Source organism: Dromaius novaehollandiae, chromosome 3, assembly GCF_036370855.1.
Source record: "Dromaius novaehollandiae isolate bDroNov1 chromosome 3, bDroNov1.hap1, whole genome shotgun sequence".
In the NCBI taxonomy this organism is placed as follows: Eukaryota; Metazoa; Chordata; class Aves; order Casuariiformes; family Dromaiidae; genus Dromaius; species Dromaius novaehollandiae.
This window is the reverse complement of record NC_088100.1, coordinates 105191805-105219559: the sequence shown is the minus strand read 5'-3', so window position 1 is coordinate 105219559 and position 27755 is coordinate 105191805. Positions and strand designations below refer to the sequence as shown.

The window sequence follows — 27755 nt, the reverse complement described above, 5'->3', positions numbered from 1 at the left end:
AAGTACCTCAAGTCAATACGATGCTCCTGTAGCTGGTCTTCTGTGCTTGTTTGCCCAGGAATGCTTTCAAATGACATCCGAACAGTGTAATGTACTTTTTAGTCTTTATAGTAATTCCATATTGTATGTAATATAATTTAGATTATATAAAGGTATGCTTGAAAAGTCAAAGGTAAATATCTTACGTCTCTGAGTTTCAATGTGTAGCAAGTGAAAATAGCATTAGTGAAGGAACAATGCATTTTATTCATACTAACTTTACTACTGCCTGTCCGTCTCGCCACCGGACTGAGCTACTTATCATGCTTCCATGTTTTTCCCTTTCAACTTAAGGAATTATGAAAGGAAAATTCCAATTTTTTGTGTCCCTTTATGATAGGTAGACTGGAGATTGTGGTCATTTTAAACATTAAATTAAAATTTAAATAGATTAAAAACATACCTATCACCACAAGCTGACAGGTTATTATTATGCCTCCTTTCAATATATGAGTTTCATGCCTATGTGTTGGAAGTCTAAAAATGCCAACTTTTTATGTAAATAATTATCTTACTGGTGATGTACTGCATACTGTTGCCATATTTTTTCACTTTTACAGCATTCTTGGCCTTATCACCCATAACATAAATCTTAAGCTCTCATATTTAATAAAACCTGTAGGATAACCATCCCTATATAATGTACAGTAAACCAATCACACATCATCCTTTGACTATCATTATTTGTTGTCCTGTAACAGATGTTTCAGTTGATGTCCCATTTTAGATTTGACAGCATATTTGATATAGGGGTAGATGAGAGTGCTCTTCTTTAGGTGTTTATGCTGATCTCTGCAAACACCCTCAAGTTATTAAGGTTCCAACTTCCGACACTTAAAGTTATGAGTTTGTATTGGCTTTATCTTGGTAGCTCATAACTTTTTTTAGAACTCCTAGAAATTCATTCTGTGAAGATGCGGTAGTGTAAGACGCAGCTGTTTTCGGATGTCTGCTTTGCAAAGGTCCAGTTCAGGAGTGGTGCAGATTTGGTGTGTATTCTAGGCAGATTCTTAGTGAAATGTAGGCTGTTTTTTATTCCAGAACTCAGTCATATCACGATATAAAATGTAAAGTCCAGTCTGGTAAAGTTATCATGTAATGTATTCTCATAAGTGACCAGGGGATCACCTAGTTTGCTGAGCAGCCTGACCTTGCACTGAAACTAGTGAGGCACAAAACTTTTCAGGATCAAACATGTTTGTTGATGTAGTTTAATGGTTGAATACAATGTTTACTGCAGGCCAGTCTTTCATTCATTGCTTACCCAAATACAAGAAACTTAAGCAAAAGTTTTAGATCTACAAGGAATATGTTTCTGATCTAGACTTTATATTGTTAAAATAATTAAAGCAAGTCTTTTAGCAAAATGTAACTGAAGTTTACAGTACACCATATGAAGTAATTAATCCCGGTCTGTTCTTGTAAAGCTCTTCTTGGACAAATACCTCAGAGAATTCTTACCTGAGTGATGACCGTAGGGTTCAGCACATAATAATTGCAGTATTTTGATATGATTGCTTCACAATTACAAGTAGCAACATGCTTGTTCTGAATGTAACACACAAGCTGGTACACATTTATTACTTTAGATGTTTTTTTCTGTAACATGCTGAATTTTCTTCTTTTCTCCTTGTGACTCCCACCAAAAATAGAAAGGCAAAAGATAAAAAGAATAAAGACCATTCCAGGACTTGGTGAAAAGCTCATCCCGCAAACTTGCTGGAGTCAAGCACACATTTTAAAAGTGAGCGGCATTAATGCTAGTTCCTTTCTGACCTTTCCTGCTTATATCCAGAGGCAAATCTCTGACATGTAAACCCAGTGGCATAAATAGGTTTGAATTACACATAGTAACATGTGAAGAACAGGGAACTGTGAAAAGCCAAAGTTTTATTTTTTTATTTATTTTTAAAGATCTGTAATAACACATTATAATCCAAGACAGAGTAGAAAAGACTTCAGCTGGATAGATTTTTCTTCTGTAAATTCTCTGATTTGTCTTAATGCATGATGACTTTGGTCATCAGTAACGTACCTGACTTTTTTTTTTTTTTTTTTCCCAAACCTACTTTTAATTTCCAGTGTTCCAGGATCAAGATAAGCAAGGAAAGAGAATAAATTCAGAGAAATTCACTTTGCTTACAGTTGTCCTTTGCAGATGTTAAGGTTCTTCATAGCATAGTATAGTTGTGCATTGACAACAGGGAGTCATATCGTGTAAACTCTTGAGCATAAAAAAGATAGGCTGCTGTGCCGCTGAGTCCTTTGATGTCACTGTGGTTTTTCTTGGGTGCAGCAGATTATGGTAATGTACCTGCATGTTACACATCAGAGTATCAGGACCTTATACCCTCTGAATTCAGCTGCTGGGTTGAGGAGTAACACCATTAGCTAGTGTAAATTTTCATAGCTTCAGAGTCCCTGAGATTATTTCTCTGTGTACATATTTTTGACCCATAATAAATGGCAAATATTGTGCTGCGTTTGGAAGAAATTTGACTCTGTTTCTTGCCTACTCCTCCCATTACAATAACAAACTCTACACTGTTTATAAAATTATTCAGATGACTTAAGCAATTTGTGAATCAAACAGTAATATTTGGGGAGGAGACTTCTTCAGAATTCACATCTCTTTTCAAGGGTGTTTCATAGCAGTTACTCATTTGTAATCTTTTCTTCTACCAGCACTTTTTTTTTATACATTACCCCTTCATATAATGAACACTAGTACTTCCTTTTGCGTGTCGTATAATATTCTTATTTTATCACAATATTTTTTACTGGTATTGCCTGCCTATTTCAAATCGTTAAAAAAAAATGCATAAAAACCTTGGGCTATTCACAGCTACACATTGCTCACATGTTACTCTGTGAGCTGGCTAAAGCTGTTCTTGCCATAGGCTTTTTGCGGGGGGGGGGGGGGGGGGGCTACACACAAAGAAATTGAATTACTTTAACAGAAAAATAAACATGTTAATGTAGCAGTCAGAAGAGATTTAATTTAGTCTATAACTGTTTTTAATCATAGTCAGCCTTAAAATAAATGTTTGTTTTAGAAAAACCTATATATTTAAAAATAGCAAAGGTCTAATTTCTGAAAGTTCAAGGCAAGTTCCTGGATTAGAAGCAAATGTTCACACTTCTAATGTGTGGTTTCATAAAGCCATTGCAAAAAACAGAGAAATCATGCACAGTGTGTTGCATTGGAGTCTGCAATGTTGTCATTGGCCAGTTGAGTAGCATTAGGCAACTCTTTACCTTTCTGTGTCCGTTTTTACCCAGCTGGAAAAAGGAGATAATGGTACACTAAAATCCTCAGAAATGCAATTTCAGATCTGCATTAAAATCAAAAAGTAAAAGATGGGTATTATTAATAAATTTTACCACAACATGGTGGTGGTGATGATGATGAGTATTAGTATTTGCTTAGGTCTTTTTTTTTTTTTTTTTTTTTTTTTTTTTTCTTCCCCCCTTCTTCTGTTGATTTCAAGAGAGCCCCATCAAGGAACTCTGTGCATTAACCAAGAAGAAAGCTGAATCACCTCTAGACCTTGTAGATAACACTGCTTTTCTGAACATACCTGGCTGTGGGAAAAGGTCTGGTCCTTTACTTTCTTTCCAAGCAAAGTGATTGGGATATGTGTCATCATCCCACAGCTAAGAGCAATGCCATGGCATTTGCTGAAAAACAGGCATTTGGGAGACTGTTTTTTAAGCAATGTTGGATTTTTCTTCCTACCTTTTTGGTTTCTTATGTGCATTTGCATCTCATAATTTGAAAGCAATAATTTCCACTATGTAGAATCTTACATTTCACTCCTTTCAGTTTCCTTAACAAAAAATACAGTTTAAAGCTTTCGATATGAGACCGTGACAAAGTGATTTTATAGCCAGTACTGAAAGTGACTGAACTTGACAACAATTGTATTTTATGACAACCTCTGCTTTCATGTCCCCAGCCTACTTTCCTATCATTGGTTGGTTTTCTGTTTTTTTTCTTTTTTCCCTTCTTTTCCTCTTCTCCCCTCCTCCTATCATCCCTCCATGATTTTCCCAATTGTGAGCAATTCCGTATCTCTGTGCTGACTGGAAACAAATCCCTTTACCAGAAGTGCATTTTAATGGACAGCATGCTTCACTTAAGTCACCAGAACCTAAACTGTATAATATTCAATTTCTTACCAACCCAGAACCAAAGCTTTTTATTGAGAGCCATGTTCATAAGAGTAGTGGAAGAATTAGTATTACGGAACTAAACCAGATTAGGAGGGAATGTGAATTAGATTTGGTAACAGATGGTGCTGTGGAAATTAAAGGTGCTTTGCGAATGGAAGCGACAGCAGCTTGCCTCTTTTCCTCTCCTGTCTCTCTTTCATGTGCTTGATAGACGGGTATAAATCACAACAATCCCGTCTTGACAGCCAATTTCGAGAATTTGATCTGGTTAAAGACATGGCTTTCCTGCTCCACTCACTGAAACGGGCTGCTATTTTATTTTTATACAGCACCTTGTCATATTTAGGAAAGTGGAATCACCTGCCTCCCTTTAATGAAATTTTCTTTAATTACAGTTTTAGCTCTTTAGTGTTAATTACTTTTCCATTCAGCCTGATTTCTCAACTTGTCTCACAGGAATGTTTTTCTCCCCTCCGCCCCCCCCCCCCCCCCACACACACACCATTCACGCATATGCTTTCATTTTTGTAAAGATGCTTTTCGTTGTTGGAAGTTGTTGTCAGATCCATTATAATTAGATCCTACTTATCAAAATCATCTTTGTGTAGGAAGAGGAAGCATTATAAACAACTGTTAAAGTTCTAGAATCTTGTTGGATAGAGGAGAGACCTTTCAGAGTGCACATGAATAATAAACAAAAAAACCTGCCAAAAACTGTATCTGGGTAATGCGTAAAGATCTGGATAAGAAATGCTTTCCTTGCAAGAAAAACCCACCTTAGGTTATCTTCCCATACCTACCTGCAGCCTCCAATCCCATATTTTTCAGAAAAGATCAGACTAAAATTCCACTGCTTCAGCTTACTTATGTAGTACCCATCTTTTGCATCTCTCATTCCTGTGTCCAGATGTAAAAATCCCTTTTCTAATGTGGTGTGTGTCAGGACCATGCTATAGATGCCTTAATGCAATTACTTTTTTGCAAATAAGGCGGCCAGCAGAAGCGGACTGGCTGCTGTGATGCAGAGGCGTGTGGAGATTCTTCTCCCCTATGCTAAGAGTCTTCAGAGTGAAAGAGAAATATAATAGACATATTAAAAAAAAAAAAAAAAAAAAAAAAAAAAAAGAAACTCTCGAAGTAAGAGAAGATCCTGAGAACTGGCAACTAACAGTTGGTAGAAATAAAGCTTCCTACTGGCAGTCAAATCAAATGTAGTAACAACTCAACGACTCCCTGCTGCTAGCTGACAGCATGGTGTAACACACTGGGACAAACATTCACTTAAACACTGATTGCAGGAAAACGTCATTTTCCAACTCGCCAAGTCATTTTTAGTTGCTTGTGTGCGTGTGTATGGGGGGTTTTAAAGCTGGTGGTGTGTGGTTGGGAGGAGAGAAAGACACACACGGGAACTAGCTAAGTGGGGGGTGAGGGAAGGATCACTTGCTTTGTAACTCTTAGTCCTGAGTCTTTAAGACGCTCACTCTGATACTATTTCTGGTATGTTCTTTCTAATTGTTCCTCCCATTTAACTGGCTAGAAATTATATTTCTGCTATCGTAAATCTGTAGAAAGTCACTGAGGGAATTGGGTAATGAGACAGGTATAGGTACACAGTGTGCACACACCTACACTCTGCCTTTCAGAGATGGAAGAAAATCGCTAATATAAATTGTGGAAACTCTGATGATACAAACTTTAAATCTGTCTTGGAACTGAAGGCAATTTCTTCTTTTTCTTTTTGAAAAGTGATGAACAACAACTATGTCTCTGTGATCTGTAGTACTGCCTTTCTGACTGGTCCGAGTAACTGCTATTGATGCTGTAATCATTTCAAAATAATCCCTCTTTAGAAAGCCTGTTGTGTTGTTGAATAAATCTTTAGTTATTTTTGAAGTTTTGTATATTTCTCCCTTGAAGTAGCTAAATAGAGCATTTGATTTATTTTTGCTATTTCAGTTCATTTCTCTCAATAAAAAAGAATCCCCACAATTAATAAACAGAAGACTCCTTGACACTTACCATATCCTCTGGGGACTAGAGACATCAGGTGGACTCCACCTGATACCACCAGAGTATAACCTGAACTGAAATGATGTTTCATCACAGAAAAAACACCTGGCTTCCTAACCAGGGTTTTTGCTGTCTTCCAACATGTGACATGAGATAAAAGTGTTAGTCTGCAGTTTGAAAATAAAGTGTAATAAAATCTTGCTTTTCCTGATTGATGTGCCTGTTTTAATATGATGAGGCTTGGCCCTCACTCTAATAGTCACATTTCAGTCTTTCCATTAAAACTGTTTGGACATGGGGAATCTCATAGTATCAGTTTGTACAACTCTCCAAATGCTGAAGAGCTTACTCTTTTGAGGCTTTTAAGTAGTGCTTCAGTAAAAATGTGTAACGTTGGGCTTCAAGCCAGTAAACAAGAAGGTAAGTCAAAAGCCCCATATTTTAATGTTACCGGCTGTAAGTTCAGACAATGATGTTCTTTCTGTGTATAAGTGTTCGACACACAGAAAAGAAAAAGCTAAAAATTGAATAAGAATTTGAACTACTTACTGAGGTTTAAGTTATATCAGAACCATAAGATATTATATGCAAAAATACAAAGTCATGTATCCCTTTTATATATGATTTTCTAGCATTCCAGAGTGATTTTCATTTAAACGGTCATTCACTTCTTGTGTTCAGTTCTCTTCAGTATTTGTCTTTCTTTTGAGTATTTGAAAACTGAATTGTCTGAGCATACAAAAAAGTATTGATCTGTATTTCTATTTGAAAGGCATAAAAATCTGTAGAAGTAGGCAAGCCTTTGTGGCAGGAAGGTTTCTGCAGTGGTGGCCTGTTCGTAGAAGTGTACAACATAGCTGATAGAATAGTTGTTGCATACAAGTATGCACAAGTAAAGGTCAGTTTTGTTATTTTTTTTGTATCAGCTTTATTTATTGCCTTTCAGTTGGAGATTTTTTTTTTAAAAACGGTGTGTTACAGTGACATATATTTAATGTACTGGACAACTATGTTGCTAAGGGCTGTCACATGTTCAGATGTCTGGTGCTTTGGTTCAGAGGTGCAAGGTCTTCAATAATTTTCCACATTGACCTTTTTGTTCCCAAAAGAGTACCTCATGTAAAGAACAGTCATTTCGTAGTTACAAAAATGTAAATTTTTGGCTATAAGTGCTTCCTGAGATGTGATTCTAAGAGTTATGTTATGGTTTGTCAAACCATAGGATCTGTATGCTGCAGAGCTTGTGCATGTCTAAGGATACATTTAATTAAACCTGCATTAGTGCATCTGTACAGACTTATTAAAACACTTAAGTTTGTTTCAGTAATATTGATTAAATAGCAGTGGTTTGTTTAAGTATATTTTTGTTGTTACTACATTACTTCTAAGTAATCAGGGTAATAATTATTATCAGTGAAGTATCACGTTAGTTATAGAGTAATGCCATAAGAATTGATTTGAACTTGACAGGAAAGGAAGGCATTCTGTCGGTTCTGTCATATAGTGCCAAAGCCTGATTTGGATTATTAGAATGAAAGTTTTAAACATAATTTCTGTTCATATAAACAGTGCGTGTTTTATAGGCTTATAGGTTATTCCATACTGTGTGAGTATCCATTTTATCAAGGAACACCTCAGACAGTTAATTATGCAAAACATCATGTAAGTAATTACACGGTATTATTATGCATTTAACAGTTTTATTGATTTGTCAGTTGCGCACTTACAGTATTTAGAGCTATAAATAAGAGATGCTCACCATCAGTTGAAATAGGTCCAAGGAAATGAGGTAAAGATAAATTACACTAGTATGCTTTGTTGCATCAGATATAATCCTTAAATGTAGAACCTGTCAACAGTCATAATTTGCAACACATTGGGGTATCTCAGGATCATTTCCTTCTTGTTAACCAAGTTTATCAACCAGGAAGCATGGGGAATCAGCTTGGAGCAGAAAGGGAAGCAATAGTGAATATATGTATGCAGTGGAGAAAGGTTAAAATAATTTCCTCTCATTTTGGAGGGCATGCAGTTGTTACAAGACAGTCACTTGAAAAGTTTGCTTTTTAAAAGCAACATAGGAACCAGACTGATTACGGCCTCTCAGGTGCAAATGTGAGGGGGCTCAGCTAATGGCTTGTTTTGTTTTGTTAAACTAAAAGGGAACAAAGTAGTTTAGTCTCCTACTGCCTTGTGTGCTTTAGCAGGACTTAGTAAATTGCATCTAGACCAATAATAACTGTTTGGGAAGCTTGATCCTCTGTTGCCAATCATCAGTTAACTCAGGCCATTGCTGGTAGCAACAGGATGGCTTCAAGCATTGCTTCTGTTCTGACTGCTAGTGGCTATGACAGCTGCTCTGGAAGAAGTCGCTCTGGAAGAAGCCATTAGCTTGCATCCTCTCTCTGTCCATGGTGAAGTGGTGAAGGTTTCAAGAAAAAATAAAAGAAGAGTTTACAAAAAATAATGAAACATTCAACATTTGTCCAAAAAAAAAATATAGAAAGCCATAGCTGTTCTGTTTTGCACAAAGCACTCTTTATTACGTGGTTGTACATGAGTATTTATTAATACAGACCTAATTCATAATAACAGTTTTGTATGTGCATGTATGGGACAGGATTAGCAATACTTACGTTGCAATTAATGATCTCATCCACTAGGTTAACCAAGCAGACCTTAAAATATTTCTTATTAAAAGAAGAAATCCTTTCTGTTCCTTCCCCCAACTAAGCCAGTGCACCTTAATGCAATGATGATATGTTAGACCCAGCAGTTGTCAAAGCATCGTATTACTGTGATGCCATAATGACACCCTGTCTCTGTAAAGTAGTCATGTTTTCTCAAATCACACGTTGCACCGTTGATTTCTGACATGACACTTCATTCAGTCGCTTTCCTTTTCTTCAGCATCTCCGTTCTTTGACAATAGCAGCTGGTGCCCATTTTCCTACTAAATGATTCACATTTTGCCACTTTACTAGAGTGCAATTAGCTGAAGCAGAAAAAAGTGCTCCATGTAAAGTAGCTCAGCTGAAATTGTAACTCAGCTCTGTAACAGGACCTGGTGAGAGTCTTGAGGTGTCTTGGGTGTCAGTGCAAGAAGCAACATTTTCATTTCTTTCTACACAAATACTTTTTCCTCTTATACTGAAAGAGAGTATGGGAAATCACTGGAAAATGCTTCACAGTTTTCTATCTATTGATTTTGGTGCAGACCTGTGTAATGATACTGAAAGTAAAGACAGTATTTGAGAGGAAATAGGGCCTTTGTGGTTGGAGGAAGGAACTGTGTTCCATTCCTGACTCCACCACAGACTTCCTGTATAATGCAGACCAAGACTTTCTTTTACGCATGCGTTTTCATAGCTAAAATGAGGATAACCAATTAGGAAGATTTTGGTCCACATCTATGTGAATTAGAGGAACATGTTGGAGAAAAATCAGGTGGATGGTGCTGTTAACATACAAAGTGTGTATGTAGGTGTCATAATACCTGCCTTGCTGTTGCTCCCATATAGTAGTTGCCATTAAAAATGCCAACTGAAAGCAAGCTATTCTGGCATTTATGGCAGTAGAGTAATTCTTCTGTTCAAGAAGAGAAAGGAATTGAAAACTTCATGTGCAGACATGGTAAAAGTGGACTTTTATCTTGGTCTACAATAAAGGCACTTACTCTAACTATTGTGACTAACTGCTACTCTCACTGAAACCACTAGTGCAGCTCCACTGAAACAGTGAATGGTGCTGTGAGCAGAAGTTTGCCTACTTGCAAAGCAACCATGAAATGTGCTCAAGGATTATGAAGTATTTGCATGTTGTTTTGATCTCCTTTACGTATCAGTAATAAGGGAGGTAATGAAAAAATAACATTCTGAACCAATTGTATACAAGGACAAAATATAAAAAGCTCCCAGTGGCTTGAATGGGAAGGCTTTCTTTTCTAAGGCCTTAGAAACAGTAATCAGATGCAGTTAATTTTTGTACTCCACTTGTATTATTGACACTGATTTAGCCAGTGTCAGCATCATCAATATCATTAGTAATGTGGCAGGTAGATGGAAAGATGAATGTGATTGCATTAATAAATTCATAATATATTCAACCTTTCATAAGCACATAGCATACAATTTATTCATTATTGTTTTAAGATCATTTTTAAAGCAGGAGTTGCCTTTTGAAGTGTTCTGTTACTGTACGTTTGTGCCAGCAGTGACTGGTTTCAAGTCTTACTCAGATGAAGGAGTTGTGAAGTAAGTTTAGTACAGGTGTGGAGAGTTGTGGCATATGCTGCATATTAATAAAAGTTTGCAACACCATATGCAGTCCCTCTTGCACATGGGCATAGAAATCCTTTTAGAACTAATTAGTTACTTTCTCTATAGTTGCTGAAAGTATCCTTGAGAGCTTCTAGCTGTTGGAAAACTTACCTGAGAACAACCTACCACCAATGGAATTGCCATTTATTTGACTTAAAATATAGTAAAGAAAAAAAACAACCCCAGCAAGGCTTTAAAATAAATACTGTACATTTTTATATGACACATGTTATTTCTATTCATAAACCTTAACTAAATTTAGATTTTTATTAATCCAATGTGACCTAAAAATTTTGCATTAACAGCACAATGTGGAATTGGGCTCATTCTCTTTGAATGCAGATAAAGCCATCATCTTGAAAATAGCTCTTTCTGACAAAAAGGTGTTCTTTTGAAATAAAGTCTTATTCACTACATTCCTCTTAGAGTTAATGTGAATTTTAGTGCCTCTAATTTTAGATTGAAGTGAGGTCTAGAATAAAACCCACTGGCTGACAATTGAATTTATAGATAGTTGTGAATATTTCAGGCTTGAATAATAGAGCTGTAGAATTTCAGACACACAGAGGAAGAGAGAATTAAGCTCCAACTGTAGTTTTAGAATATAATGCAGTGGTGTCTAGGAATTCTAACGTGTAACGAGCTAAGTAGTAATTAGGAGGGAACTGAGGGAGGGATTTTACAGAGATGTCGCTTAGGCATTATTCCAAATGTTCAGCGTAATAATTTCATGGTGGCCCAACCTGCCATCACTGTAAGATGGCTCTTGAGTTACTTTCGTTCAGATTATGCCACTGTAATGAAGGAATGAAAGCAGTGTGTCTGCTGCCCACTCACAGCCAGTACACAGCCCTTCCTCTGGTTCACCTTCTTTGGGCAATTGAGTAAGTTTTTATCCTCAGTCAGAAGCTGTTGTTTTCTCTTTTCTTTGAAATGGTTAATGTTTTAACCAAACTTGTGCTTTGCTAGCATGCTGCAATCCAGTTTATACTGTTTAAGCTGTGGCCAGAAGCAGATGAATGTTGGTTAGTACTAGAAACTGCTCCTTCAGAAGCACCATCAGACTGGCTTTAGCCTAAACAGTGCTGGTAATCAGATCTTAAGGCTTGTAGAATGGAGATTATATTTTGGTTCCGACAGCTCAGAGTGGGAGAAATCCACTTTTGCACTGGCTGAAACAACATGCATTTGGGCAACTAATTAATTGCAAATGATTGTTCTGGGAATGGGAGAGTGACAGCACAGCTCATTATTCCACAGATTAGAAAACAAATCAGCAGTGGGAGTGTTATAGGAAAAAATGTGCCATCAAGCTGGTTATGATAGAGTGAAGATAGTGGACACCTATTGCTACATGTTGAGACTTTACTTATGGAATCTCAACAGAAGGGAGGTGAAAAGAAGACCAGGTCCTGTTTATTCAATAAAAAGACTTCATTGTTAGTGTACAGAAAAATAATATAAAAAGTTGATAGAGTGTGAAAGAGTTAATTAATACTTTTAGTCACAGCTGTATAAAATTCAGTGTCCAAGAAAGAGAAGAAGGGGAGAGAGAAAGGGGGGGAGAGAGAGAGAGAGAAAGACAGACACACCATGTTTTAGTACCCTAATAACTTCTAACTCTAGTCTAAGATCATAATGTACGTGAGAGCGGTCCTGTAATTATAAGGTAATAAGTGGAGTGGTGGTATAAGTGCTCTAAATTAAAAGGAATTCACAGAGCTGCTGTAAGTCAGAGCCGACCCGCTTTCTTTCAAACGTTGACTTGAGAAAAGTGCTTAGCCCAGAGAGCAACTAGAGAGGCAAGAGAGAGCTATCTATTAATTACAGCACTCATTAACAGTGACGGCTACAAGGCAGCAGATGCAGAAGAGAAGGCACATGCTACTGCAGGCTGGCAAGGGGATTTTCCCCCCTTCAGTTCTTGAGGAAAGGACAACACAAGCAGCTGGTCCAATGTAATAAGATACTTCCATGGCTTCAACCTTCCTATTTCCTTGGTTTATTTGCTGACACCAGTTAGCTTGCTCCCTCCACTGCCCCAAATTAATACTGATTTTAAGTTTTGAGGGTAACATTTCTGCACACCAGTCTGGCTATTTTCCAAAACCACGTGTAGTTTGTTTTCAGGAGTATTTTACAGTAAAATTCACAACAATGGAGAGGTCCTAACCAAGATCCATGGGCAGGGAACTGAGAGTAAATCTCATGCTAAGGAGGCATTTGTAGTGAAGGGCAGGTTTTGATCTCAGTTACCTTCATTGGAAATGAAGCCAAGTCTCTGGATTTATGTAAATTTTGCAGTGGTGAATTTGGCTTCAGAGCTTGAAGGTGAAATTGAGTTTTGTTAGCACACAAAAAGGTGAGCAAGTGAAGACAAGATCTCAAAACTGGCTTCAGAAAGTTACTTGACGTCAGTCAAATTGCTTGGACTCATGTGTTTGCTTTGAAAACATGAATCTGTAGCTCCAGGTGGGTGGCCTTACGGTGGGGTTGCATTTCTGCTGAAAATCTGACTAGAAAAATGCTCATAACTGTGATCAGCACATTGGCAGCTCCTGAGAGTACTGTCAGGAAAATGCTGGGTAGGCCATTTGCTACTGTGGTCTCATAATCATGGCTGTAGGAAAGGAAGATAATGTCTGATTCAGAGCTTTCTAATTATTATTTTTGTCTTCTGTTCTCTGTAAAATACATTTAAAAATTAGAAAAAAAAAAACGAGGACAGAATAGGCAAGGAAGATGATTTTATTTTTCCTGTAGAAAGCACTAATTTGTCAGATCAAATGTTTTATGGTTTTGTTTCAGATGTTTAATTCTGAAAAAGACGAGAACCGAGAAATAAGGGAGAATCTCACCTTCTGAAAGACAGAACTTCTATCTAAAAATTCCTCTAATATATTTCTTTTAAAACTGAGAATGGAACACATAAAATGTCAGATCCTGTAGAGCTGTAGATATATGGGATGCCAGCATAGTTATTACTGGTTAGTCTGAAGATAATGGCTAGAAAGTAATTGCAGCCAGAGCTGATGAATCATTTCACTTAGATTTTGTGAAACTAGAGTCCAGCCTTAATTATTGGTCAGAATTTTCAGTTGATGTGTTACTCCATTGCTAAATAGCTGTGTATAATAAAGCAATATTAAGAAAGAAAAAAATTTCATGAGAGACTTATTCCTCAATTCTGGGATCAGGTCAATAGATGATGGATACATGTTTTATTGAAGTGTGCTGACAAATATTAATTACGGAGCAGAACACTTATGTGTTCAGACTTGGAATTATTTGTTTCTGGTAATGATAAAATTTATGGAAAGAAAATGCTGGTGGAAAAAGGAAATAATTAAATAGTAATCAAATAGTTTTTTGGATTTTTTTAATTTTTTTGACTTTGTAGATGGCAAGTTCAGAATTGAAGAGCTGATTTGAAATTGACACAGAGCCTAGAGGGCAGGTGGAAGGGAGAAGAGAAGGATTTGGTCTCTTTAAAGTTTTTGTTTACTGCCTGTCTGGAGCTTTGATAAAGCTCTGTCATGCCCTTATGCTGATTACCTTCATGTAGAACAAGAGGTATTGACTAATGAATGAATGATGTGCGATCCCTAACCCTTCCACAGCAGCCTTAAAGAGCACTGTCTTTAATACACAGATTCCTCTTTCTCTCTCTCGCCGCTACAGGCTTCTCTGCAGAATGTCAAGCAAAGATCGACACATTGATTCTAGCTGTTCGTCGTACATCAAGACGGAACCGTCGAGCCCTGCCTCTCTGACGGACAGCATCAACCATCACAGCCCCGGTGGCTCCTCAGACGCCAGCGGGAGCTACAGTTCCACCATGAATGGACATCAGAACGGGCTGGACTCGCCTCCCCTCTACCCTTCAGCCACGGGGCTTGGGGGAAATGGGCCGGTCAGGAAACGGTATGATGACTGCTCCAGTACCATTGCTGAAGATTCACAGACCAAGTGTGAATATATGCTGAACTCGATGCCCAAAAGACTGTGTTTAGTGTGTGGTGACATTGCATCAGGGTACCACTACGGAGTGGCTTCCTGCGAGGCCTGCAAGGCTTTCTTCAAGAGGACGATTCAAGGTTGGTTATTCATTGGACTTTTTTTCTTTCTTTTGTTCAAAGTGAAATAATACAGTTCTTGGCTAAATCCTGTTACAGCTTCAAACTGTACCTTTTCTTTCTTTATAGTTTCCAGTTCTACAGACGTTACTCATGAAAAAGCCATGTTGGGCTTCTCTGGGAGTTCTGTCTGTCATGTTAGGCCCGCCGTCACATCTATTTTGAATATCAAAGACAGGGAAAACACTGGGCCATCCAGCACACATTCAGATTTGTTTTCTGTACAAGTTCCTCATGGATTTTTGTAAATGATTGCTGCTAAGAAAACTGATTATTTTCTGAAGGCTGTCATGGATACCTGTTGAAGACAGGGCACACGGGGATCATGCTTTCGTTTTGCTCTTAGCTACACCACTACTATACTATGTTAGAGAAAGCCAGCTTATTTTTGTTAAAGCTCTAATCCATTTAAAAATGGAACAAAACATAATGCTGAAGTGTTTTGTGCACATCAGTGGCTTAGTAAGTGGCCTTTCACCCCTATATCACACCATAGCGTTAGCCAAATTCACCAAATATCTGTCAGATCACATCTGAAGGAAAGTAAGTTAGCAGGTTTTGATCTCTGCCCAATGCTTTAAGCTACTAATCTGCTCTTGATATCTGTTGCAGATACACCACATATTTTGGCATAAATTAGTATGAATGGGATAATTTGCATGACCACTTGTTCTAGCTACAGAACCAGTGGAGACAAAATAACCTTCTCCTTCCATTTAGCTATCATCCTGTCAAGTAAAATTGAAGGTGTTTTATTTAAGGAACATGATGCCAAGCTTGGCCTGTACAGGAATATAGTGTCACATTAAATTAAATTCAGACTTCAGAGTCTAAACTTAGGCTGCTAAGTCCAAATTTAAGCTCCTCAATAAAACCTGCTTGATTTTCATAGACACTGAGCACCTGGAATTTTCGGAAAAGGCAATGCAATGTGGAGGTATGGTTTTCTTTGTTTGAAATTGCTTATACTAAGGAGCTTAAGGTTAGTTTCAGTTCATAACTTCACATAACCCCAAATTTGAAAAATTTGGTCATGATTTCTTTAATATAATATTTCTATATTTAATGTAAAATTAATAAGTAAAAATAATGAATGTTATTTTTATTTAGCCATTGCTGAAGGTTGTTTTTATTCTTCTCTCCATCTGTTTGATTCTCCATACTTGGTTATTGTAAACATACAAAACCTTCTGGGGAATGCTCACTGGTGGCACATCTGCAAGTTGCTGGTGGCCAGTGGATCTTTACTGCAGCAGCCACTTGGGTTCTGTTGAACCTAAACACGTGATTAAGCAGATACCTAAAAGTTCCTTGATTTTGGACTTCCACCAGTATGAAGTAAGCATTTTATGATGATATAACTACTAAAAAGAAACAATGGAATTTAGTTGTTAAAATGGAATTTGGTGTGAGAAAGTTTGCAACCTGTGAGTAAAAATACCTATGAAGATTCCTAGCTGTCCCGGGCTCATATGAGATGACTGCACATGCAAGAGCAGTATGCTCATTTCAAGCCTCCGTTTTGTAAGAATTGAGATTCTTTGAGGTGGGTAATTTGATTTTGACCTTCAAGAACATTTTCAGAAAAGCTCAAAAAATGTTTCCAGTAAAGCAATACATATTTTGTGGTTGCCAGACTTCAGCTAGCATGGTTTTGTTTTTATAAATGCTATTTAATTACTATGCAATAGATATCCTACAGAACTGAATTGATGCACAATTATTTTAGTTTTATTCTCAGCATGAAAAAATGCCACAAAAACTTTAACTGAATAAAGTTTTGACTTCTGGCAATAATAGCCTGCAATTTTACACCACACCATGGACTGCAAGTTTCTGGGCATGGAAGCACAAGACAGAGACGTCATTCTCCAGATTAGCAACCTGGACTTGGCCACACAGCTCAAGTTAGAACTGGCAGCTGTGCAGAAGCTCTCAGTAGGCTTACAGCACTAGCTGCATCAGCCGGTGACGGTGCTGTAAAGACAAAAAAAAAAAGAAAAAAGCAATGAGGTAAAGCCAAGCATTGAATGGAAAAGCAATAATGAAGAAACTAAGAGTAGGGAGTGTGTTACCACCATGATGTCATGGCAGTTTTTCGGTAATAGCACTTACTAGATTGACACAGATTTAAGTTTTCGAATACCATCCAAAATAATAGAAGCTATTTGCTATGTCAAACCATACATCATTGTATGTGACAAGAAGTATATAAGAAAAAGGTACTCCTTACATTTTGAATTCTCAAATTCTGCTTTGAACTTGCATGAAGAACAATTCTCCTGAGTTTTGCTTGCTATAAACAATAGGATTTAGCCCTAATGTTTGTAGAGGTCATTGTTCCCTATACCATCTCTCACTTCCTGGTTCGTATCACATTCTTTCTCTGCTTGTTTTTAAAACAAGGTGATTACTGAATAAGTGCTGAATAAGAAAGCACAAATAAACCAAGAAATATTATAAAGCAGAAATACCGTAAACCAGAGTGCTTCAAGAGCCAAGTATTGTAACTATGCGTGCAAGAATAGTCTTCCTCCTCCTCTTCCTCCTCTCTCTCACAATCCCTGGTAATTGGCTTCTTAAAAGTAAAGGAATTAAATGAACCCTTTCCTAAATTACAAGAAAGAGTTTTTCTATTCTGACTATATATATTTTTAATATAGCACCAAAATCTTTACGGTTGGGGCAGGAGGGAAGAATGCATAGATTCTGAAAAAAATCAATAACATTAGACAACATTAGAAATGAGAAATTACCTGGTTAAAAAAATCACAGCTGAATATACAGCATCAGTTTCTTCTTAGGTCATAGCAGAATCTAATGACGTTCTTCCCCCTTTTGTGACATATAAGGAATGAGAGAACTGGATGTTCTCTCTGCTCAGCCTAGTACTCACTCAGCTGCAGCTCTCAGTTTGCTTCTGGGATAATTTACATGATGGCTGATTGCAAATGTCTCACAGAAACACACACACAGCCAAATCTCCCCAAAATTGGCTTAACATCAGGGACAGCAGAAAATAGCAAGGGCTAAAAGTAGTTACAGGTCCATTGATTTTTAGGGTCTCTCTCCAGTTTTTGCTGTGCTCTGTATTATCTTGAAAACTCAAAGCTGTCATTAAAAGAAAGAGAGAAAATAAGGATTTTCTGTTGTCAGCTGGATACAAAGACTTGTGTTTAACACTGAGGTCTTGTACTTATATATTTTGTAGTGAATATTTCATGTAAATAAATTTCTTAAGATATTTATTTGCTCAGTTATAAAGGCTAGCAAGCACCCATTTTGTGTTAATAATATATAATTATTCTCTGCCTCTAACTTAAACATTATTCAACTTAAACTTCTGTAAATGGATTGCAGTAGTACTCTTACTTTCAATGGAAGGATGATGGGACTTACAGATTCAAAACCATTTTACTATTTTGTTTTATTTTAGCTTTGATATCTCAAGGCTAAATAAAGTCATAAAAATAATGACTGACATCTAGACAACTTTCTTTCTCTTTCCTTCAAATCCTTCAGGATTTTTGTCTTCAAACTAGCATGAAAAGGCAAGGTGAAAAGACCCAGGTATTGATATACTGCCTTCCTGATAAGGTTTGGTGTAAGAGCATCACAGCTTATTTAATACTTCTTTGGACAGTATTTGAATTTATCTTACAAAAGCCAGAATGTTTTGCCTTTGTAATAGCCCATATAGTTCTAGGACTTCTTTTTTTGTGAGTATGTTTATTTTTTAGTGAAAACTGTTGGATGGACATTATTAAGACAGCAATCTTCTATTTATACACAGGCTGGATAAAACACATGTAGTGAGCAGCCCTACAGTTATTCCCTCACTGTCTCATTTAAGTGTTTCAACCTTGAGTGGTCCAGTCCCTGTCCAGATCTCCTAAGGCAAACAAGAAACATTCCATTCTGGAAACGCTGTTTGCCTTTTTGGTCACCTTTCTATTACAAGGTAGACCAAGTTTGCCATCTTGTTTTATGATGATTACCTGAGAGCCTTCAGCTCTACAGTTCTGCTGTAACATAGTTCCTAAGGTGTTCAAAGCCTGCTCAAACTATGAGTTAGATGATACTGCTGCTGTCTAAGAGTGCTTTGTTCGCCTTTTTTGTTATTCAGAGTTGTTCTTAATCCCCTTAGTGTTCAGGTTTTTCAACGGTCTTTACAGTGTTTACCGTTTACTAAGCCAATTCGATCTGTAAATCTACAAACACTTTATAGTAAATACATTTTTTTAATCAGCAAGTTTTAATCAGGAAACTTAGAAGTAGCTATGTAAATTCAGATAAGGTGACATTTTAAATGGGCAACATAAAGTTTGATTCGAAGTTGCACATGACCAAAGTTGCTTCCAAAGGTTAATTTATACGTCTCAGAGCTGACTCCTGTAATAATACTGCACATCATTTTTGTGGAGGAAATGAAAACAAATTAAGTAAGACTTTATGGCTTTTCAGCATCTTTACTGGTAGCTAGGATTACAGTTTTTTTAAAAGGTAGAGTGGAGGGTAGCATCCTGGTGCAATAGTCTGTGGACCTTGGCTCTAGTGCAAAGATGGCAGCTCTCCAGTGAACCTAACACTACATGTCACCTGAATCCATCATTACCTGATTAAATCATTCACCTTCCTCATGTAAGTGAAAGTGTGGATCAGCATTTCTTTCAAAGAATATTTTAAGCAAGCAATGATAGATTTCTTCCCTTTCTCCCTGATTTCTCTGTGCCTGTGGGCCAACCAAGCTAGTGAGCAAGTATTTTTAATTCCTTCCCACACCTCTTTTCATCCTATCATAATGTCATTGTGCATCTATGGCAGCCAAACGAGATGAGACAATAAAATATAATCATGCTGAAATCTGAGAACCAGAAAGAAGTTTAACAGTATACTGATGGTTCTATTGTATTTAATATCTCTGCTGTCTTTACAGCCTTGTAAATTATATGCTGCATTTAGATTATCAGAGAATAGGAATGAGGATCTTGATTTCCTCATGGCTGTTTCAAACCCATCAGAAACACTCAGAAAAGAAAAAAGAAAAAAGGCAGACATGGTTTACTAATAGTGATGGGTATAGTGGTATATATCAATGCCATTAGAATTCCATCTGCTTCTTTATTTGTTATAAACAAATTTCTGAAAGTGTCCAAGTCACCTCTAAAGCTCCATCTAGATTGAAACTAGAGGTATGTGAGGTCTTAGCTAGCAAGTGATTTGTTTTAATCTCTCTAACTTTTTAAGTGATTTTTTTTACTGCTGTGAAAGTTGTTAGGTTGACAGCTCTAGAGACTGAGATGTTCTGTGTGTTCATAGACAAACAATGACAAATCCCTGTGCTACCTTGGTAGGAATGAATCAAAATTGATCTGGAGAGAGTATCAGTAGGAGTCATCAGCAGATGGTTCAGTCTTTCTGATCCTGATTTGAACAACTCTTCAGTGACTCCCAGGCAGGGGATTGGTTCTATTTGTGCCTTCAAGGGGTTGAATGTCTCTTAAGAGGACCTAAATGCCCTTCACTTCCATTGAAGGTATATATAAGCTGAGTCCGGTGGCAGTCAGAGTTGCTTGGTCCCTTACAGGTGTCATGCAACACCCACTAATAACTGTCTCACAGTGACAATTATGATGTTTTTTATGGTGTTGGAAACCCATCTACCTAAAGTGAGAGGCTGAGGCAAACGTGTCATGTACTGAGACAACCAACATCACCGTTACATTTTTGTTTTAAATCTCCATTCACGTTGCTTTCTAGGAATAAAAGAAGAAGCAATAAAAATACATTTTAGAAGTTCTAAGTATATTGTAAATCAATAACATAGTACACTGGCTTCTTTTAAGCAACTCAGCACAGTGGTTTCTTTTAATTTAAAATGTCATACTTTTAAGCTGGCTGTGTTCTCTGTCAAGTACCGCCTTGAACTACAGAACTATTTAAAAACTGGCTGCTTCTCCTGAGTTTATTATATTAAGAGAAAAAGTAGCATAAGCATTAGAGGCATAAGTATAAGCCTTCCTATATGGCTCTATCATCTTAATATTTTTTTGAGTTTTTGAATGAAGAAACATTTAGGAACCAAATTTTTAAATGGTCTCTAGCTGTGCATATGCAATGCTTTCCTGAAATCATCAGGGTGAAAAATTGTGAATAGAGTCAACTTCAGGCTTAATCAGCTCCAGATGACAGGTGGCAGAATTCATAGAGCTATCTACAGTATTAGGTGAATCCATTTAAGGATTTGTCAGCCAAAACTGTGTTGGGTTACGTTCAAGTCCAACCTCATTCCAGTCTAACTCCATTTCGGAAACTCTACTGATTTGAATACTTTTACCTATGAAAATATTTATTCGTGCTTAAATTCAGCTGAGTTCAAACCGCAAAGTAGGGAGCAAAGTTTAGAAGAACTGAAATTTAACCTGAGAGAGAATTTTTACTTTCCTCAGTTCAGTTTTGCTAAGGGCCTAAAAACATCAAATACTTTTTAAAATCCATCTGTGGTTGTTTCTCTATCCACCTTTTCCTAAGTTAGCCTATTACTCTTTACCTCCAACAGCACCTGCTTTTCCTCAGTTTCTTTGTAAGTATTCTGTTCTGTACTGGTTGGATTATCTGTCATGGCATCACCTAACATAATGTTATTCGCTCTCTGTGTTGACTTACATTCTCCTGTCTTTCTTTCTAAGGCTTATTCTCTGTTCCCGGAAGGCCTACCTTGTTATGCTGTAATTATAGCTGCCTCTTGTTTTCCAGATTCATTTCCCATATGACAAAGTTCACAGAAAAGCAGGTCCATTCCTTTGGTTCCATGATCCTGAGAAAACAGGGCTTTAAGATGGTATCCAGGATAAACATTATTGCAGAAAGACTGAAATCCAGTGATGCAGGAGCCTCTACTAAGAACAGCGGGAAAATTTGCTTTTTAAATACAATAATTTTTTAAAAGAGAAAGAAATTCAAGATATGGATACAGAAATTCAACGATAAAGTTTGGGAGAGAAATAGGGCATTATTGAACATAAACAGAGGAATACAGTTTCATGAGCTGTTTGTAGCATAGAATCATTACCTGGAATAATTAATTCTCCTCTCTTTTTGACTTCTGGACCTGCTTTCCCACACAGTAGAAGTTTCCACTGATATCTTTAGCATTCCTTCTGCTCTTCTAAGTGGTGTATGGCTACTCCTAAACACATTTTCATCAAGTATTTCAGTCATCTCTTTTACTTGTCCAAAGATTTTCTGAACGTATACCTATCCAAGAGCCCATAGCAATCCTTTTACCTCTTTTGTATTATAATATCAAAAATCTTTCAGCCTACTTAATAAAATTTAACCAATTAGCAGAAAAAAAGCAGATGTTCTAATATAAACTTTCCTCAATGCATGAGGAAAGAAAAGAGACTCAGGCTGGCATAAATCCCATTGTATTAGTATAGCAGAGGGCAACGTGTGGGGAGTGAAGATTTGACATATATTTTTATTTTCAAACGTCGTACTAATTTACATTACTCAGCCCTTTAACTGCCAAACTGTAGAAGTCCATTACGCCACTGAAAGGCATATACAAATTATCCCCTGGCACTTCAGGCAGGAGTTTTACATATGCACTATTATTCTATCAGCCAGCTAGCTGCAAGATTCTGTTAAGGAGTAAGTGGAAAAATTATATTGCCTGCAAACTAATTGTACAAAAGACTCTGAAATAAATAATCAGAGCCCAGTCCTTCCTGAAAACCAGCCAGGAGATATTATAAACTGCTCTATCATTCTTGTCAGTCCAGTTTAAAGACTCAAGAGCTGCCATGTTGATTTTGTTCATTGTATAACACAGTAACCTCTCCAGCTGTTGACAGGACTGGGAAAACTCGAGTTATTCTCTTACTAGTTGCTCAATTTCAGCCTCTAGCATCATGCACTAAACAAGTAAATGGTAGAGCTTCCTTTTAAATCCTTCTCATTGAAATGTAATGTGAAACTCAGAATCTTATGCATACATAGTGTAACTATCAAATTTTGTAGCTACCTAGACCTTCTAAAAGGTTTTCTGCTTCTTTATTTTTAAGATGTAAAAGCAAATAAGAAATTATGAGAGTTTTTATAACCTATTAGGTGCAGAAAATTTAAGTTGGTACCAAAATAGATCCACAAATATTCTGAATGCTAGGTACAGCAAATTTTTAGTATGGTATACATTCATTTGCACACCCACTACAAAATTCAGAGAGGTCTTTCAGGGAAAGCTCACTGACGGAAGTGTGGAGAAGTCTATCCATGTGGGCATTTGATAAAATACTGCATATGTGTGTGAAATGGAGGCAAAATTTTAGTTTCATTGAACTCTTACTGCAGTCTTATTGCACTCTACCATATTCTAAAATGCTGTTCACTTTCAGGGAGCCAAATGTGGCCATCAGTAAGATGTGGATCTTTGTTGCAGCAATAAACCAAGTACTGTAACTTCACTGGCTTTATTGAAGGAACTCTTTCCAACATCTTTTGAAGTTTATTTTCTAACATCAAAAAAAGTGCCCAACTTCTGCTGTCAAATATAATCCATTAAAGTAAAGCAGGCTAACCTGATAAGAAAAGATTCTTCATCTAAGCTAAATTACTGGTGACTAATTACTAAGTGACTAGAACAATAGTCCACTTAAAAGTTCCTTAGGTGACAGTCATTTGAAGAAAATAGTCAGCTGCACATATAGTGCCCTCCAGGCTATAGACGGTTGCCACGTTTCACAGGGTTTTGAGCAAAATTGAAATTTCAAGATATGGATTAAACAGGCTGCTCAAGAAAATAAGCAACCTTCCCTAGGTGTTTATGGTTTTGAATACCACTCTTTGATGTCAGCATTTGTACCTTTGTCATCTGTGCCTTTGCACAAGGGTTCTGGCTATGATGTTAGCACTCTACTTGGCTGAATACAGAGCTTTGCCACTTGAAGTTCTGTGTCCTAATCTCAAATCTGATTTTTGATCAAGATCATCTTTAACCTTTTGTAAAGCATTTCACTCTTCTGCTTCCTTGTTGTTTTTTTAAAGAATGTGGATGGCGATGCATATATTGCTGTGGTATGATGAAGTTAATTAGTTAAAATGTGTGAAAGGTTTTGAAGGCCTCCCTGTGTACTAGTTGTGCCTCGCTGAGTAAACCTTGCTACATTATGAGAAGTAATGTGAACCTTTGTTTAAGCTTGTCCTTTCCCTCCTTTCCCAGCCATCGCTCCGGAAGTATTAATATCCAACCTCATTAATATGTATCAGAAAGAAGGTCTATGTAGGAGCTCTCCTACCAGGCACATCCCCCAATTTCTTAAATGGCTTTTTTCCCAGGAAATATGGAAAGGAGAAAAGGACGACTAAACTGAAGTTGTAGGTTTTGTCAACAAGAACTATTAGCATTCAGACATGCCAAGATCCCTTTTACTTGCCAGCATTGCTAATTCACTCATGCAACGATGTTTAAAAGGAATAAAGCCTGTAAGGGCCTGAAAAGGTTCTGCAAAGTACGTTGGCTTTATTGGCAGAACATACGCTGCACCATGCAGACCTCTTTTATCATAAATACTTAACTAATTTTCAATAGATATAAGTGGTTTAAGTATTACTTCCTGTTGAATTAGCAGTTGCTGAGCATTTGAGTCTTTGTGCAATCCTGCAATCCACTAATGTGATATTTAATGAGGAGACATCAGTCTGGAGAAAGGTAGTCAATATAAATCAGTGTTTACAAAGTGTGATTAACTCTGAAATATTTCATCAATGCTGTGGTCCCAAGCAGACTCTATGCTAATTATTAGAACCTGCACATGTTTCAGGGGACTTTGATGGAGCCTGAGTGCAGCAAACATGGAGCAGCAAAATTGCAATTATGCTCAGACTGTCTCTGATGACAATTTATGCATTTGGTGTGATGACCTCTTGCTTCCCAAGAGGGCAATAAACAGAATGCATTTTCATTAAGATACTAATGCACTTAATCACAGGGGGAAAGGGTTAGAAAGTAACGAAATACCTTTAAAGCAAGATGTGACAGGCTGATGGGGAAGATAGTTTATTTAAAAGTCAGTTTCCTTATAAAACTTCTGACTATTGCAAAGTCTGTCATACTGGATGTAGTCATGGGCAATAGGATGCATGGGTAGACAGATGAATAAGCTGAGCTAAGCTTTTTATGAAAAATTCTGTGGTATTAGAGCAAAAGAGGACAGACCATTCTCTCTTTTGGGCTTGGATTCCAAAAGATGTAATATTAAACATGTAAAGAAAATTATTCATATGTTTTTTCCAGTTATTTTTCTTTTTTGTTTTTAATTAGTACATACAATTTATTCCCCAAAATAAAAACAAAAAAATGGAGATTCCACTCTGCCCTGGAGAGCTCACATTTAAGGATCTGGCTTGTTCTAGCCCTTAAGGAGGATTGGGAGAGACGAAAGCAAGCATCTCCCCCAGTTTTTATCCTGCTGACAACTTGCTAAGGATGATCCTATTTCTGGTGCCTCTCAGTACACGGACTCTGTGTTCAGTGCAGACAGAAGGGGAGATGCCCTAGCCAGCAGATTTGACCCAGGAGTTGTAGGATGTGCAAGATGTGGTAATAAAAATGCAGTTAATGCATCTGAATATGCTATGCCTACTGTTCTGGAGGAAGAAGCTCCATAGCACTGTTTTCTGTTGATTATGCAATAAAGCAAGATGGTCACCTTTTCGTATTCCATCCAAAGAAAGGCTGATGAAATTGGTGGAAAAAGGAGAAGACTATTTCAGTTAGGAGCCTAAGCCATGTGGCCTGGTGCAGACAATGAACAACAAAATTTCCTATTCCTCCCGACAGGACTAATCAACATGAAGGCTTTTGCTTGGGGTGATGTATGGAGCCGGCTGCAGACTCGCATTAATTGCATACTTGTAGTTTTTACATATAGCTTTCTAAATTAAAAAAGAAAAAAGTGAAAAATCTTTTTCTTTAATTTGGCTGACTCTTTGTTTTTACTTAAAGGGCATATCATTTCTTTGGCACTGTGTAGTGTTTGTATGTTCCAAAATTAAACATAACAGCAACTGTACGAGTAGTATATTGATTGTATTGGTTAGTTAGTGATTCTGAATACTTTTTTTTTTCTTTACGTTCTATTACAGGTAACATAGAATACAGCTGCCCAGCAACAAATGAATGTGAAATCACAAAGCGCAGACGCAAGTCCTGCCAAGCTTGCCGCTTCATGAAGTGTTTAAAAGTTGGCATGCTGAAAGAAGGTAAGACTGATCAAGTCAATACATATCACTCTGAAAACACATGTAGCAATTGTAAGGCAATCAGGAAAGAAGAGAGATCGGTGAGTGTTCTGGCCAGTTTTTGTAAAGGCAGTCTTCATGTATGCTTGCACTTGCAGACAGTCTAAGTGTTCGCTGAAGAATTGAGATGTCTAGTTAGAGCTCATCTTCTCTGGAATATTTCCTCTCATATGGAATGCGCCCCAGCAAAATGTGCCCCAGCATTCTGTCTCCTTCAGTTGATAATTTACAGAATAATCATCAGATAAAATTCTCTCATTTTCCTTAACATTTTTACGTTAGGAATTTTCTGAGATATCTTTTTTCTATTCTTCATCTACTTCCTGACTTAAACAAGTATAACTCCTGAATATCTCCACTGAAGTTACTGTAAGTACATTGGAGAAATACTGGTATGTAGGACAGCGGAATCTGACCCTTTTTTTTTAAAAAAACATGTAAGAACCCTGACCCCTCACTGTAAGTATGTGTAGGTGTTTTAAGTCATCAACTATGTGTAAACGGTCTTGAATCACCAAAAAATATAAGAATATGCTTCCAAAAAACAGTACTGTCTCACCTGGAACCTGATTCATCTGTGCTACAGAAAGAAGCCATTCCTTAAATCTTGGTTGCCTGTCACTTTTATTGCTGTTAATGTATATGCAAAAATGTACTTCTAGATGTATGTATTTTATCTAGTTTTATGGATAAAATACATGTTATGAATTCTGAGCAAGATAACCTTTTAAAATGAAATGTAATGTTTTCTAAATATCATCTCCGGTGGATAATACTTTGTGTTAAGCAATCACTCTAAGATAGTCCCATGCAATTTTGTTTTGTCACTGCTTAAAAAGTCAGCTTTAATAGATAGATGATTTTTGCAAATTGTTTGATTGTAATTTAAAGCAGGTTTAAGTATATAGCTATCAAGGTAAAATCCAAGAACATAGACCAGTGGAGAGATGATGGACAAATTAGGCGTATCACGCACCTACAGACATATTCTTATTGGATTATACTTACTAAGAATAAACCTCGTTCTGTGCAACTACTTTGGCAGACACTATGATCCTGTGAGCCAAATCCTGCTGTCCTTAGTCTTAGTTGAGCAAAACTCCTGTCAAATTCAATGGGATTTTGCCTCAGTACAAATGGCAGGATTTGACCCTCTCTTCTAGTGGTGATGGGGCGGTTTCTTACTTGCAAAAATCCTAATATAGCTAGCAACTAAAAATAGTTATTTAAAGGTTTAATTGGAATGCTTAGATAAACTGTAGAATGAAAGGAATGTCTGAGTATGGCACCTTTTGAAACACACTGTGCTTAATGTCTTTTTCAATAAGTTAAGACCTCATATCACTAGTAACCTAACATACAGACATATTGAACGACTTGCTGGAAATGGAACAGTGCTTCCAAGAACATGTACAGGTGGACTGATTTAGACCTTTTCTTTTAAATTTTGGGTGCACAATTGCCCATCCATTAATATACATATTTGTAAATCTAGTTTGTGTGCAGCTTCTGGAGCTGATGAGGAAATAAAGTGACTCTTCTACAAATGAGTAATTATCTCAGTTACCAAAATTGCATGCGGAATCATAGTAATTCTGCACGCAATTCAGATGCACATCGGGAATCGGACTTTTTGCATGAGTAATCATTGTCTATGGATGCAAATCAGTCCCACAACAGAGTTTTCTTGATCAGAATTACTTAAATAGTTTACTCCAAATCTACATACATTTTTTGTGAAAGTTCTACAATAACAAAATAATGAATT

General features: G+C 37.0%; 1 protein-coding gene across 16 annotated transcripts in view; it reads left to right on the top strand.

Moving 5' to 3' along the window:
• Nucleotides 1-27755, top strand: part of ESRRG (estrogen related receptor gamma) — a 412544-nt gene that overhangs the window by 267679 nt on the left and 117110 nt on the right. For 15 of the 16 annotated variants that reach the window (XM_064509690.1, XM_064509701.1, XM_064509688.1 and 12 more), the window contains 2 exons: nt 14229-14644; nt 25832-25948. In XM_064509690.1, the coding sequence (XP_064365760.1) occupies nt 14229-14644; nt 25832-25948 (533 nt within the window). Of the gene's footprint in view, nt 1-13997; nt 14121-14228; nt 14645-25831; nt 25949-27755 lie in introns of those variants that run through there. The other variant, XM_026102349.2, reaches the window with a different exon arrangement.